Source organism: Schistocerca cancellata, chromosome 6 (genome assembly GCF_023864275.1).
Source record: "Schistocerca cancellata isolate TAMUIC-IGC-003103 chromosome 6, iqSchCanc2.1, whole genome shotgun sequence".
Classification (NCBI taxonomy): Eukaryota; Metazoa; Arthropoda; class Insecta; order Orthoptera; family Acrididae; genus Schistocerca; species Schistocerca cancellata.
The window spans coordinates 595,149,938-595,167,012 of NC_064631.1; the positions used below are offsets into that span (position 1 = coordinate 595,149,938).

A 17,075-nucleotide genomic window follows, 5' to 3' on the forward strand; every position below is an offset into this window, starting at 1 on the left:
GATATGGTCAAGAAAGTTTTAATTAACCTGACAAATTAATACTAGTTAATCTACATTATGTGGGAAAACAATAAAACGAAGATAATTTAGTTTAGTTTAGTTGTATTTTTGTCCCTGTAGCATATGTTACAGTGTTATTAAACACGCCATGTTGCAATATGCCACCAAAGAAAAATACTAAGGCATTTAAGCAAACTGAATAGTATTTCAGTGTCTTCTTTTTTCCCCTCCTCCGAAAGTTGATTTCCACATGAAGAAGAAGAAGAAGAAGAAGAACCGTTTTACACTGTTCCCAATTTCAGTTTTACCTTTCTTCTATTAATTTGCCTGCAATAATTGCACATTAACACAAGCATACTGTACATACAGATACAAAGCATTCACAGTTAATGTTATTTGATTATTTGTCTATTGTTGTACAAGGTGGGTAGCTTTCAGCTCAAAAATGGAAGGTCCAAAAGCCACTTAAGTGAAAAGTGGCAATGACAACTATCATTGAAATATTTTTATTTTATAATGATATGGAACTAAATGATCCCTGTTTCATTATTGAAAATGGGTATTAATTATTATTAAAGATCCAACAACAAGGAACTAGAATAGTTATTGAAGCCATGTGAAACAATAAAAAAATATAATTTATGGTCTCAAAACTATATTAAAATGCTACGAAATATTTCTTGGTTTTACAATATCATCTCTTTTGTTGCAAAGCTGTGTGGTGCTGTTTTCTCTAGCCGACCGATTTAAGAGCACGTCATGATCATTGAATGGGAATAGGCTTGATTTTGGCAAGCCACTCTAAATGTTTACAAAGTGGTGAATGCAGAGGCTGCACCTTCTCCTAACCCAATATCTCTGATAAGTAGGTGTGTCACGATCACACCCAGCAGTTTCTGCCACATCTGGTGCACATTTTCAATGTGTATGTTGTAACAACAGCCCAATTTCTAACATAATAGCCCTTGCCCAACATTCTCAGTGAAGATGTGTATTGTATTTACATTGTTTATATATTGGCAATGTCAGTTTTGAAAAATAAAATAATTTCTAAATGTGTTATCAGGTGACTTATATATAATGAGTGAGTATTCATCAAATATTATAATACAATATCCTATGTTGATGTAAGTTGTTATTAAATCTGTCACTATACGAGTGCACTATAATAATAAGAAGGTAATACAAGATGTACAGATGATGGAGGGAAGGAGAAGGGTCTCAGGCCTTGAATCTGGAGTGTCAGAAGGTGCAAGAAAGCAGTTGGAGATAGATAATTATAATAGTTCTCTGTAAAATACTTTTTCACCACCTATCACAAGAAAGTGCAGTTGTATAATGTATATGATTATTAAGTTAAATGTGTAGCAGGCTGTCATATGTCTCTGTAAGAAGCATATGAATAATACAGTTCTTTTCCAGGCTGTAATTCTGGTTGGTGGCCCAGGCTCTGGAAAAAGTTTCTTTGCAAAAACACATTTGGTACCAAAAGGATATGTGCATGTAAATAGAGACACTTTGGGATCTTGGCAGAAATGTGTCTCTTCAATGGAAGATGCCCTAAAGAAAGGCAAAAGTGTTGTCATTGACAATACAAATCCAGACAAAGAATCAAGGAAAAGGTATATAGAAGCAGCTAAAAAATATGGTGTTAAATGTCGCTGCTTTATTCTTGCAACATCTGCGGAGAATTCTAGACACAATAATAAGGTAATTGTATTTGATGTTTTCTGTGTGCAGTTCTGGTAGAATTAATCACTGAACAAGAGAGCAGGGTGTTTCCATACCTCAGAAATGTTACTTTGTACACAATTTTCTTGCAAGGGATCATATTGTGTAGCAAAAAATCATAAGTTGATTGTCACTGGGACGTATGTTTTAGAGTGAAGAGCACTGAAGAGGTGCTGCTATACCAGGTGAAGATCTATTGTTTCATCTTATTGAACAAAATTGAAACCTACCCTGAAATTTTTTACACACGAAGATGAGAGCGAAAGAAATTCACTGTCAGAATTTTAGCTGCTAAGAGGCGCTGCAAGTATTAAAAGAAAAATAGTTGAAAATTGCCAAATTTGTAGCATGCCAGGCAGTGGGAGAAATGTACACCCCTACTGGCGCTGTAGCAACTGCGCATGTGCAACTAGGATTTGTAAAGGATGTTTCAGGTTACCTTTCGTTGATAGCTTCTCTGACACTACAGTACACTGTTACTATTCTCTCAAATTAGCCACTCAAGTAACATCTATTACATATTACCAGTTGCTTTTTTGCAGTATTGGTAAGTATTGACAATATAGATAAAGCTGAATTAATATTTATTGTGCTTTCGTAAGGCATGCCTGCCAATAGTACCTTTTTTCCCTTCCAGTTTCACAGTAATGTGGAATCCAATTAACGTTCTCAATTTAGCCATTGTGAAATATAAAGAATGTGGTTTCCAGCCAAAATCACCTACTTCTCCTGAGGACATACATATTTGTTGTTTGTTGGTTGATTTCTATAACATCCATTCAAATAATATTGACATTTCATTTGAAATTGTGGATATGTTATAAGAAATAGGAAATAACCGTGGCAATTCCATGGATCGTGATTTGGATGATGTCAGTTGTACCAGTAGCAGTTCTGAAGGAGGATACCTTCAAAAAAAAAAAAAAAAAAAAAAAAGTACTGCAACAGCTTTCAGCAACAAAGAAAAGCATGGGAAATATTGGTTAAATGAAGAAGGGAAAAAATGCTTGAAGTCTCGCAGTGTGCAAAGGTGTTTCTGTTTAATCAAGTCAGAGCTTGAACTGTACAAATGGAAGAATGAGTGGCATGAAGTAAGAAATATGCACCAAATGGAAACCCGATACCATCTGAATGAAAAACTGTAGGAAAGATTTAGAACTGCTCGTGAGAGGCTATGCACCGTTACCGATAGAGATTTAAGAGACTGGCCCTCCGAATTGCATCTGACATGAACATTACTAATTTTCAGGCTTCATTGACCTGGCTATGCAGGTTCGAAAAATCGTACAGAATAGGAAGTCGCAAAATTACCAAGTCTCCGTCAGGTAAACATGTATAACAGCTGCCGGTGACAGACAATGCTATAGAGAAATTCATAGCTGACGTAAGGATGAAACTTGCTGTTATCCCCGCAACTGCTGTTTATAATGCTAATCAGTCAGGTTTCGTGAAAGAACTGTATGCACACTGCACTTTATTATTTTGAGGTGAGAAAAAGACGGAGTCGGTTGCCCAATCAATGAATGCAATGAGACATTCATATATGACAATGTCAGTGATAAGTATGAGTGGTTTACTCTTTCTGCAGTTGTATATCTGTCTTCAGGAACCACAAGGCAAATTAGGACTGAAAATAAAAAAAAAATGGACTGTTTAGGTGCAAAAATCTTGTATGACTATTAGACATTACATGCATAATGGAAACGCTAGCTGTGTTGTGTCTTGAGACGATGCTGGTATCGGTAATTAGTGTTCTGTTTATAAATTTCCCCTCAATGGTAATGAGAATCCAGGAAAAATGTTCACCATGCAAAATTATCCTAACTGAATAGCAGTGTTTTGCATTGTGGCTCTAACGAGATAGAATTGTATCCTGTTTGCCGAATATTAGCTCCAGAAACTAATAACTAATAACACAGCATTCATAGGCAATGTTTGCTACCTCGTGTTCTCTTCCATTCCCTCTGGTATAAACGATTCAACCAATATACAAGCAAATGGTAGTGAATTTTCTGCAAATGCTCATTCACACGTGTTTGCTTCCATTTGTTCCATTGTAAACCAGACTTTAGGTGCTTAAAATTGGTGTCTGTGAACTTCGGATAATTCCGTTACATGGCACTGCGTGAGTGATTTGCCGAGTTGCAAATTAGGTGGGCAGGGCTGTTGAAACTGCTGTTGTAAGCTGTTCTTCATGCGACAAAAATGCGTAACTTCAATATTTTTTACAAAATACTTGCAGTGCCTCTTAGCAGCTAATATTTTGGCAGTGAGTTTCTCTTGTTGTCTTCTTTGTGGGTAAAAAATGTCAGGGCAGGTTTCGACATGTCTATTGGATCAGTCTCTTGTGAGTTGAATTTTCCCAATTCTAAAGGAATGTTAAGATGGTTCCTACATACAGGCCATGGCTGACCTTTCCCTCATTATTGCTCGTTATTAACAGTTAATGAAATAATTCTTTTGATGTATGTGTTCATTCTGGTATTTGATTCAGTGTATTATTATTCTAAATTATTTTAAAAAGTTGTGTATTTATTATGATATATCATGTAGCTTCATCATTGACTTACAGCTCCGATTGAATAAAAATAAAATAAACATCAGGAGTCAGGTGTGTGCATTTCCTCGTATGTAACCAGATTTACCCCTTGACGTTTCTTTGATATTTCTTGTTTCTTCCCATGGTTTCAAATCAAGTGTCTGCTATATTTTCTTCTGCTAATGATGTGTTGGTTCCATGCGTTTTCTTGCGTAGGTCTTTGACTTCTGTAATTTTGTTTGTGTGCCTGACCAATGTTAGACACTTATAAACAGATACGAGGTGTGGCAAAAATGACTCCTTCATTTGAAAGAGAACTCTTTAACACTATGAAGGGCATTAAAAATCTACCAAAGAAAGGAATTTGTTTATTGCACTTATAGAATCATGGCTGTCGATGAAAAGCAGTTATTCTTCATGAGTTTAAATGCATACAAGGCAACCTGCAGCTCCTAATCCATCAAGATGCAATTTTCCTAGATAGAAACCGGTTTCTATCAAGGAATTATCCATGAAAACAGCCATGGAACTGCACACGTCTCAATCTTAAACAAGTCATGAGAATGAGAGTGGAGGGTTGCACTCCACACTGCCAAAATTTGCTCTGCACAGGAAAGAAGTTCCTTGCCTTCGACCAATCATGCAGAATGTGGACAGTGATTAACAGAATATGCACCAATCAAGGCAGATGCGAGGACTCTCCTCACAGATGCGGTAAAGTTATATTTCCAAAATGCGACTTTGAGGCAGCCAGGCAAACTGTTTGCTACATTGTTTCAGAATGACCCAGCAAAGCATTTCATGAAACTTTCAATCATTTCCTAATGAACAACATAATTGATTATATTGAAAATTTAAATGTCTGTCTTTAAATTATGTGTGCTACTGTTTGAGGAAAAATGCACAAGCTTTCAGTTTGTGCTACTGCAGTGTGTATACGCTCGAAACTCAGGAAGAACAGGGCAATTTTTTAGAATTTTGGGAAATGTTCGTTGTTTAAGTTTTCCATTACCATTTTGTAATTTTAGTGGGTAAGAAGTGGTATTCTAACAAAGAATTGTACTTTAGCCCACTACTGCAACAATAAAACATAAAAATGAGAGAATAATACCAAACTAAAGCACGCCTCTTGCAGGGACTCTGTGGTTCTCTGTCAGCTCCGCAATGGCCATACGTGGCTGACGCATGATTACCTCCTCCATTGTGAGGACCCGCCTCAGTGTCGCTGTGGCTCACGAGTGACGATTGTCTATCTCTTGCTGGACTGCCCACTTTATGCTGCTCTGCGGCGGACTTTTAACTTTCCCAGCAGCCTACCTTCGGTGTTGGGTGACAATGCCTCAACAGCAGCTTTAGTTTTACGCTTTATTCGTGAGGATGAGTTTTATCATTAGCTCTAAGTTTTAGCTCATGTCCTTTGTCCCTGTGTGTCCTCCACCCTAGTGCTTTCAGGGTGGAGGTTTTAATGTGCTGCAGAGTGGCTGGATTTTCCTTTTTCCTCATGGTCAGCCAGCCATGGTAACCTGCTTTCTTGTTTTAACCTCTTCTACCTATTTCTTGCATCTTTGTGGTTTTCTTGTCCCCTTTTGCCTATTTAAGTGTTTGTTGCCCTTCAGTTGTTGTTGTGGTTTTCCTTTCATCCTGTTTTGTTTTGTAAGTCTCATTGTCTTATTCTCATCCTTGTGGCATTGTTTTCTTCGGAACAAGGGACCGATGACCTCGTAGTTTGAGCCCTTCTCCCTCTTTTAAACCAACCAAAATAAAACTTTAGTTGAGAGGAAGATGAACCACCTGCAACAATAAAACACAGTGCATGTACAAGCGTCTGCCTAAAGAAAAATGTACTTCGTAACAACAAAACTGCTTTCGATGAGTGTGATGCCATGGTTATGGTTTGAGAAGAATTACTTTCAAAATAAATTCCTTTCTATGCAAGATTAATTATTGACAATGTGCGATGAATTTCTTAAATTGTGGAGTGTTTGACTTTAATTCAAAACATTACACTTTGAGCACCAGCCACATAGGAAAATTTTGGGCCCAGATGATCAACAATTTGTGACATTATTAAAATTTTTCTGGCGCCTTTGTGTTTGGTGTAACTTAAAGGGTAACACACACTAAAATTACCAAGCTTCAATGTTAGTTTTTCATTTTTGTTTTAGTTCTTTCATATATTACAATTTAAGCAATAACAACAGCAAAAAGAATAACTATCCTTAAAAAAAGTGTGAGGTGAGTTCTTGAACAATTTCACACAAAATTGGCTTTTCTTTGGAAAAGTCAAGGTGTTGCAGCATGCAGAGAAATAGGTTGCAGTTAGAGCAGTACCTGATTGCTTCTTTTCTGCCTGTTTCCCCAGCAAATTGTCTCATCTTCTCCAAAGCATGCTCCAAACTGCTCTAAGATTCGCTACTGCTTCTTTCAAAGTAATTGTAAAAATAATCAGCAGAAAGTAGCAACTGTCAAGCAATAGGCAATGAGACTTCCGTACCTTGCACTCATACGAAATGATTCCAGTGTTTGAGCGATAGGTGGCTCGTATGTCAAGATGATCACGGTCCATGCTGTACTGTGGCTTGGTCTGTAAAGTGTTCAGCATAAAACGGGCATATATGTGTCAAGTGCAGTTACTATATTCATCACTCTAAAATTTGCTTTCAGTGAGGACAAGTATGTCTCTTAGCTCTTTCCTTCACCATTTTTTCTCATCTTTTATTATTATTTATTTAATTTAAATACAAAAAACTATGATCTGTGGTGTGATTGTCATTGAGAAGTGTGTCAGTTACTCTTGGTAATTTTTGTCCTGTCTCCCCCCCCCCCCCCCACCCCCCATTTGTGTTTTCTCAGTATACTTGACAATGATGTTGCTATTGACTGACTATATGAAGTCCTTTGCTTTGAATATCTGCTGTCATTGGCTGGTGAAATCATCTGACATGAGCTATGGTTGGCTGACAAAAGTACGTTGCACAGTACAAATTGATTTCAGTGCTTCAGAAGCTATTTCTTCGTATTTGGTCGAATTCATATTTATGCTTTTGTAATATGAAAATACGCAGTGTGTTTCTGCGCATCAAAGATCTTTCCTAAATGCTTTGTTTTTTTGCTGGGTTTCGTTTACTAAAATGCCGGGAAGTTCTACGCCCGTGTATAAAATCTTTGCCATTCAAAGGGCTGGTAAGTTTTACAGCCCAGAGGGAAAGTACATTGTCACCTAACATGGAAAAAATGTACTTTCACCCCGGGTATAGTCTACTTTCACTAAGAAAAGAATGTGTTTTTAACCAGGAAACCCAGGAATTTTTTTCTTTTGTGTGTATGCACCATGTACTGCTGTTTTCTCGGAGGTGTGCGGCAAGGAATTGTTAGAGAGGTAGAAGATGGGACATTGGGGCTTTCCAGTTCCAGTGGAAAATGTAGGTTTAATCTGTAACAGTCACAAAACTGAGGAGAGAGTAAACGTGATTGACCCTGGTGCATGACATATCCCATACAACCTACTATTTCCTAATGCAGACTAGTCACAGGCACAAGTATTCAGCTAAAAACAGTCCGATTACAATTTGAATTATTAAACATAATCCTTATAATGATCCAAAGTTTCATCAAAATGAAATATTTTTTGTGCTGTTAAGTCAACTTAGTTTTTAAAGTTGGTATTCAAAGCTGAGATGTTATGCAAAAGCATACACATAACATACCAACTGTACTGCAATCACCCCCCTAAGACATGATTACTAGCCAGTCTGTCGACTTGCATTAATCTACCAAATTTCATAATACTTTGCCAAGGACGTTTACAGCTTTCAATAGCCCCCTCTCCCTCCCTCTCCCACTCCCTCTCTCTCCCCCCCTCCCTCTCTCTCCCCCCCTCCCTCCCTCCCCTCATACAGGATGCACCAGTCAGGCAGTCAAACCTGCATTTATTATTAGTGCATGGAAGCATTGGAAGTGGGGGGTGGGGGCAGCAACCAAGGTGACCACTGTGTTCCCCAACACAAAGCATTTCAGTGGCCATGGAGAAGTGGACTAAGCAACAGTGGTAGTTTGTAGTAAAAGCGTTTTACCAAAGCTATGTAGCTGCTGAGAGTCGTTTGCAGTTGCATTTTCAAATTAATTGTGGTAGGCCGATGCCTTTTGTAACTCAATAAAAACTTGGGTCAAAAACTTTGAAAACGTTGGTGAAACAATAAGGAAAAGAGGTGGAAGAACGAAGACAGTGCGTACACCCGAGAATGTGGAACGTGTAAGAATTGCTGTGGGAAGAAGCCCCCTGGAGATCAGTGCATAGACAATGTGTTGTGCTTGGAATTTCTGACAGGACTGTCTGAAGGATTTTGAGGTTAGACTTACATCAGCACCCAAACAAAATCCAAGTGGTTAACGCTTTGAATAATAACGACTTCATGGTCTGGCAGCATTTCTGTGAAAGTCATTAGCAAATGATTGAAGAAATGAGGAGCTTGTTCACAACCTCAAAATGAGTGACAAGGAAAATTTTCACCTCAGTGTATATGTGAACAAACAGAACTTTCGATATTGGAGTGATCAGAACCCTCACCTACTCCATGAAAAACCCCTGCACTCAACCAAGGTAACAGTTTGGTGTGCAATGTCCTCATCAGGAATAATAGGCTCTTATTTTTTTGAGAATGAAAGAGGGCAATCTGTTATCGTGAATGCTGAGCACTACTCGACAATGTTAAGGACATTATTCATACCTCAGCTTCGTCAGTATGCAGTGAATGATGAAACGTTATTTCAACAAGATGGAGCAACAAGTCACACAGACCGCATGAGCATTAATGTTCTCAATGAAGTTTTTCCTAACTGGGTGATTTCCAAGAATGGAGCAATAGCCCCCCCCCCCCCACCCCCACCCCCACCCCCACCCCCCCCCGCCGCCCGTTCACCTGACCTTACAGCTTGTGATTTTCTCTTATGGTGTTACCTTAAGATCAAAGTGTACGAAGAAAGGCCTCATCATGTTGGTGATCACAAAACAAGAATCCGGCTGGAAATCGAGAAATTCCTCAGGGTATGCTCCATCATGTGATGGACAGCTTCGTAAATCACCTGCGAGAATGCCGTGATCGAGAAGGACGCCATCCATATTGCTGATGTTATTTTCAAACAATGAAAAAAATGAGTTGATGTTTCTTAAATGATTTTTTAACACAGGATAAGAGTGTATGAATAAAATTTTGATATCTGCATCTGTCTTTATTTTACAATCATTTAAAAAATGCAGGTTTGACGGCCACACCCTGTATTTCCCCCTGCCAACTGGCCCAGTTCTTTCCTCTCAAACCTAGTTCAATTTTCTGATTTGTTATGTGTGCTGTTGCACCATGTTCATTCATCCGCAGGTTTTCTTTGTAATTTATGTTCAGTTTTTTTCCGTGTTTCATGGTTTATGTTTCTTTCAACTTGCTGTGATGTCGTATATGTCATTATCTTCTCTTGATGAGTGGAACCCAACCACACACATTATTTACTGAGAAATTCATCTGTGGAGTAGAAAAAGTTGTCAATTAGAAATGATTTAAATTTGTTTTCAAAACTAATGTTAATCACAAACACATTGAATTCAATGCGATAGTTTTAGTTTGTGGATAGTGGTCTCTGTTTTTGTTATTATTGTTGTATTTATGAATACAACAATTGTTTTTCAAGAAGTGCCCGATTCTTCATAATAGATTAAATTCGTTGTGAGGCTCTTGCTAGAATGTTAAATTTTTTTTAAACAGTTGCGTGCATAAAATTCGAAAATGGGCACCAGATACTACTCTTACAACATGTTTCTGTGCAGTGAATACTTTGTAACTGTGCGTGGAATTGCTCCAGAAAATTCTTCCGTATGACATTATAGAACAGCAGCATGTGAAATAAGCTAATTTTCTGGTGCTTTCATCGCAAAAAGCAGCAATTACATGTACAACAAATGTTGCTGAACTCAAGCATTTGAGAAGATTTAGTACTTGTGGTATCCAGTTAAGGTTCTGATCAAAATGCACACCCATGAAATTTTGAACATTGAAGTTTCACAATTTTCTTCCCCCCCCATGCTGTATTGTACACTCATTCATATTTGTAGCCTATTACGTACATAACTACAATGGGAAAATCATCTTGAGCAACATGTTAGTTCAGTTCTGTTTTGTATTGAATAAGAATTACTCAAGGAACACAAAGAAATTGTCTATCTCCCCCCCCCCCCCCCCCCCATCAAAGGTAATAATTACTGATCTTCTGTATGCATGTGATCTTTGATTGGTGACTTCAGTTGACCTGCCCACTTACCTGTCGTGTCTCCGTACAATTGTTTGATTTAATTCTTATTGTTCTTCAAAATGTAGGATTAATCCTACCAACAGTGAGTTCTTTCATACTTCATCCTGTAAGAGCTGAATGCAAGTAAACAAGTTCTACAATAAACATTTGCACGGTTATTTAACTCATTGTGTGTTTACCATAATAGTTGTACTGACTGTAATGGCAGACAACAATAGAGTATGATCATAACTAATAAAACTTTCAGTAACTGGTTTCTATAAATAAAAGATGGTTTCAATAGTAACAAGCAACATTTTGTATTCTGAAAATGATTTAGATAAATTTACAATTATTACACTTATTACAGACCTCTTAATAAGGAATGTATGAAGAGTGCTATGTCAGCGGTACTACTTGAAAAGGTACAATATCTTCTCTTTTATCAGACAAATGAAAATTACGAGTGTACATATTCATCTTTAGTTATTGTCTACACAGATAATAAATCATACTTGTTGTATTTGTTCTTTTCACTTATTGCACCTCACATAAAAAAAATTCATTGTTTTACACATGTTACAGAAAAATATTAAATTCCTTTTCCAAGTATATTCTGAAGGAGAAATATACCAGGAGAGGGCACACTGTTCACAACAATGCTACACAGACCACAGTTGATCCACATCAATACTCCCGCATTGCCTTGTCTAATTTCACAACCTTACACAACACATTCTGTCTTTGTGTGTGTAACATCTGGTTTCAGTATAGATATAAAGACAACCTAGTAGCTATTGGGAGTGTTCAGAAGTAGCCATGTTATTTGTTATGTGAAATCTACAGTTTCTCTCTGTTTCCTTATTACCATAAATTCTGTCCCATAAAGAAATGATGGACAGTGGTGTAGTCATTCACAAAATTACTTCATCACAGTATGTAACTGATTATTCTTTTATTCCAGTTTCGTGAACTGACTGATGATTCTCATGAGCCCATTAGTGAAGCAATTATAAATATGTTCAGGTAGGTCACTAGAAGGTATATTTAACTTAACCTTGCTATTAAATTAAGAAATTCTCATGCTTTTAGTGATGGTAACATAGGTCAGTATCCCTTCTGAACTTTTTCAAAATTTTGTTGGTGTCCTTTGGCATTGACCAGGCTGGTTTGAGCAGTTTCCAACACAAGTAAGGCCCTTAAAAATAAAGCTAAATCTAGTGATCATACAATGTGAGTTCTTTTTTCTTAAAATAGACATAGGCATTCTCTGTAACAGATAACAAATTTCTGAGTCTTATTCCAGTGCTAAATATTAAGAGAAGAAACAATTCACATCAATTTAAGGTAATTCCAGAGATGTATAAAAACTTTTAATGAAAGCTGAAAGAACTATTATGTTGTATTGTTCTAATGGGTAGAAAGATTGAAATTATTTTTCAGTTCAATACTGGAACTTTTTGTGTCTGTAATTTACAAGTTAATTCACTTTCTTTGGATGCAGTAGGACAGAATACAAAAACTATCATGTGATTTGATGCTGATGTGTAAAACTAGAGACACTGTTTAACTGCATAAGATGTATGTCACATGTGAGGAAAACTCACAAGTAGTTAAATTTTTGAAAATTTACATGAAAATAGTTGAAAATTGATAAACATAGTCAAACTTATTATGTCCTCAACTGGGAAACACGAATTAGATATGAAAGAGAAATATTCCATTAATAAAGTTACGTGGAATTCCTACAGTTGTGTAGAATATATAGTGAGAAATTTTTCTTGGATGAAGATGTTGTATTGTAGCTAACAACATAGAAACAGCATGGCAGGTTCTACTAATATATTTGGTAGTTCAAGCTTGATATAGTTATCAAGGCATATGCACAGTCCATACAGCAAACCACAAGAATGAGCCTGTACAACAGCCAGTAGTAGAGTATATAGAGAAGTGGTCTAAACACAGCACATGAGCGAACAGAGAACACAGTGTGGTGAGCGAACAGAAAGAGAGAGTGCAACCGGCAGCAGTCACATAAATAAGTAGCCGCATTCGAACTGCGCACAGGTGGCACTAGAAGAGCACCCGCACAGCCATCCTGTGCGGTGGATCTGTTATAGTGCCTCTTTGGTGAGCTCATTATAGTGCCTCTCTTTGGTGACTAACCTGATGGCATTTTAAGTGGAAAACAGAAGAGTTGTGTCTGCGACCGACCGGTGACAGTGGTACTGATGTATTCTTCAGTTTCCTGCTAGAAGCGGTAGCCCCAAGGGTTACCACTCATTATGTTGAAATTGTTCTAACCTTTAACTTAGTAAAACATTTCAAAATAGAATCTAAATGTGTTGACTGCAACATATTGCTTGTGACAGCTGAAGTTGACAGTCCACACACTTGTTCTTGAGAAAGTGTTGACTTCAGGTATGTACTTAAGAAATTTAGTTTTGAAACACTCCTTTCTCCACTATCTATGGATATTGATAAAGTCATGAGGATTCATAAACTTAAAAAAGTATTGGAAAAAATGTCAATGAAATTGCTTTTTGTAATATAAGATAATGAGCTATGTGGAGAACTTTCAGCAGTTCATAAGCTCGGATCTATCTTTTAGTGAGCAGACAGCTGTATCGACCATAACATATAAAAAATTAACCTTAAAGGAGTGTTCTGCTTCACCCTCATCAATAGATTCATCATTAGACTCTCAACTAAATTGCTTCTTCATTCTCTTAGGATAATTTTCATTTTCTTTCTCAGAGACTGAGTGAGGTCAAAGTTTGTCAGCAAGCACCTCTAGTTGTATGTGAAGTATACCAGTGACAGGATACTATCAATGCCTTCTCTGCCCAATAGCAATAGAAATACTATAGATGACAGTGCTTCTAAAGCGATGTTACTAATAACAGCCTTCCGAAATTCCTTCACCAAGGAAGATGAAGTAAATTTTCCAGAATTTGAATCAAGAACAGCTGTCAACATGAGTAACTTAGAAGTAGATATCCTCGGAGTAGTGAATCAACTTAAAATATTTGATAAAAGCAAGTCTTCCAGTCCAGAGTGTATACCAGTTATAGGTTCCTCTCAGAGTATGCTGATGCAATAGCTCCATACTTAACAATAAAATATAACCGCTCACTTGACGAAACATTCATACCCAAAGACTGGAAAGCTGCACAGATCTCACCAATATTCAAGAAAGGTAGTAGGAGTAATATACTAAATTACTTGCCCATATCATTAAAGTTAATATGCAGCAAGATTTTGGAACATATATTGTGTTCGAACATTATGAATTACCTTCAATAGATGATCTATTGACACACAGTCAGCACAGATTTAGGAAACATCATTCTTGTGAAACAGAACTAGCTCCTTACACACACAAAGTGCTGAGTACTATTGACAAGGGATTTCAAATTGATTCCATATTTCTAGATTTCCAGAAGGCTTTTGACACTGTACCATAAAAGCAGCTTCTAGTAAAATTGCATGCTTATGGAATAATATCTCAGTTATGTGACTGGATTTCTGATTTTCTGTCAGAGAGGTCACAGTTCGTACTAACTGATGGAAAGTCATCAAGTAACACAGAAGTGATTTCTGGCATTCCACAGCATAGTGTTACAGGCTCCTCGCTGTTACATATCCACACAAAAGATTCAGGAGCTCTGAGCAGCCGTTTTAGGTTGTTTGCGTATGATGCTGTCTAGTAAAGTCATCAGAAGATCAAAACGAATTGGAAAAAGATTTAGGAAAGATATCTGTGTGGTATGAAAATTGGCAATTGACCATAAATAATGAAATGTGTTAGGTCATCCACATGAGTGCTGTAAAAGGAATCCATTAAACTACAGTTATATGATAAATCAGTCAAATGTAAAGGCCGTAAATTCAACTAAATACCTAGGAATTACAATTATAAACAACTTAAATAGGAAAGAACACACAGGAAATGTTGTGGGGAAGGTGAACCAAATACTGCATTTTATTGGCAGAACACTTAGAAAATATAACAGCTCTGTTAAAGAGACTGTCTACACACAGCTTGTCCATCCTCCTGTGGAGTACTGCTGCAAAGTCTAGGATTCTTACCAAATAGGATTAATGGTGTACACAAAGAAAGTTCAAAGAAGAGCAGCACACTTTGTATTATCGTGAAATAGGGAGAGTTTGTCACTGACATGATATAAGATTTGGGATGGGCATAATGAAAACAAAGGTGTTTTTTGTTGTGACGGAATCTTCTCACGAAATTTCAGTCACCAACTTTCTCCTCTGAATGCGAAAGTATTTTGTTGACACCTGCCTATATAGGGAGAAATGATCTTCATTATAAAATAAGGGAAATCAGAGCTCGCATGGAAAGATATAGGTGTTAGTTTTTTTCCAAGGGCTGTTCAAGGTTGGAATAACAGAGAATTTTGTGAAAGTGGTTCGATGAATCCTCTGCCAGGCATTTCAGTGTGATTTGCAGAGTATCTATGTAGATGTAAATGCATCCGTTATCACACTTTTAAAGACCTCTTCGTGTACCAGACCACTGCACAATGAAGATCTTTGAATTTTTATAACTTTCTTGTAATTTCAGTGGCACTGTTTCTTTCAAAAGCATCCAGTTTAAAATCTGCACTAACTTAATAAACATCATCGTATACTCATCAGGGTGGAACAAAGGGGAAAAACCTGGGATTTTTTTCATATGGGAGAAAACTGGGAAAAACCCGGTAATTTGTTAGAATTCCTGGAAGTTATCATTGTTTTAGTTTTCAGTTAAATTTTTGTAATTTTGAGTGGTAAGCACAGATTCTATAACAAGAATTTTACTTTATCGCCCTTCTGCAGAATAATACAGCAGTGATAAAGCAAATGAGGGAAAAATGTGCCATTTATGAAAACAAAACACTGTGCACACACAAGCATCTGCAAATAGGAAAATGTGACAAAGGCTTTAAGATGAAGACTATGCAATTCTTCATAACAGCAAACCACTTCCGATGAGTGTGACAGTCACAAAGGTTTACATTAGGTTTGTTAGCACAGTTGCCAGCAGGCTCATGCGCATGCACAGTTGAGTTGCGTATGAGCAGTACCTGCTCCTGCTTATGGCTACTTTAAGGGCAGCTGTTAGCTGTATCAGCAGTAGCAACAAGCGTCCACATGCTACCTGAAAAAGTTTTTCTGCTCACCCACACTGCCAGATTCGTGCACATGCTGAGTAGTCAGGGTTGTAGTAGGGAGGGAGTAATCTCCACAGGACCTGCATTTAAGTTGAATGATTTTGCTGTCTCTCACATCAAATGAAAACAAAACGGATTTTTGTGGCCGGGAGCTAGCAAATGAATTAACACATTCACATAATTATGAAAGGCGCTAAAATATGTTTCAGTTTTCTGATTTTATTTTATTTCCAGGTTTTTGGCAGTCAAACATTAATTGCCTTGCAGAACAATGAAGTTATTTTTGTCGATTTTCTAAAGAAATCTGGCTTTCATTAATCTTTTTCATAGAGGCACTCACTTTATTTGAAATGAAGTTCTGTCAATCCACACCATTGTGTCAACTGTTTGCTGAGCTACAAGTGCCCATTTTTATCTTCTGCATGTATGGCGTTATGTCTTAATAATGAACAAAACGTGAGATAATACAGTACTGGTACTCTAAGAAAATTTGTAGTCCCAAAACCACATTGAAAAGCTTAATATTAAGTTGCGGCCTACTTTGTGAATTTGGACATATGAATGTTCACTTTCAACAGTACTATGCATTTTAGTGTGGTTTACAGAAGTCCGATGCTCGTGGAGTATCCTCTGATGTCCTGTGTGGTTTACGACATAATGCAAGATCTCTTAATGCTACATAGGTACGAACATAGGGGCTTCCTATGTCGTCATGTGCAGTTATGCCGTTTTCTTGTGCTCTTGACAACTGCTGAAACAAATTCTAACAGGTTGCGGGAAAGTATTGGGTGGTTAAAAGCATTACTTTCAAAATGAGTTTTATTTTATACGTGATGAATTATGTTATGTGCTTTGAATTTCTTAAATCACTGAGTGTTTGATTCTCATTTATAGCTTAACACTTTGAGGGCCAGCGATGTAGAAGAATTTCAAGCCAAAAATTATTATTTAAAATTTTAATGACACATTTGTGTGAGGTATATTAAAGTGAAACACATGCAAAAAAAGTCCAATATTATATGTGAAAGTTTAGCTTTCCTTGTAGCTATACTGTGTGTTATTGTTCTGGTCTACAGTCCGAAGACCGCTTTGATGCAGCTCTCCACGCTACTCTAGCCTGTGCAAGCCTCTTATCTCCAAGTAACCAGTGCAACCTAAGTCCTTCTGAATCTGCTTACTATATTCTGCTCTACAGTTTTTACCCCCACCCCTCCAAGCTTCCCTTCAGTACCAAATTGGTGATCCCGTTTCTCTTCTTCCCAATTCTGTACAGTACCTCCTCATCAGTTATGTGATCTACCCATATAATCTTCAGCATTCCATGTTTCACTTCCATACATGGCTACATT

General features: G+C 37.2%; 1 protein-coding gene across 3 annotated transcripts in view; it reads left to right on the forward strand.

Annotated features, from left to right (window-relative positions):
• Positions 1-17,075, forward strand: part of LOC126088587 (bifunctional polynucleotide phosphatase/kinase) — an 82,670-nt gene that overhangs the window by 60,899 nt on the left and 4,696 nt on the right. For 2 of the 3 annotated variants that reach the window (XM_049906793.1, XM_049906790.1), the window contains 2 exons: positions 1,423-1,710; positions 11,514-11,575. In XM_049906793.1, the coding sequence (XP_049762750.1) occupies positions 1,423-1,710; positions 11,514-11,575 (350 nt within the window). Of the gene's footprint in view, positions 1-1,422; positions 1,711-5,405; positions 5,642-11,513; positions 11,576-17,075 lie in introns of those variants that run through there. The other variant, XM_049906791.1, reaches the window with a different exon arrangement.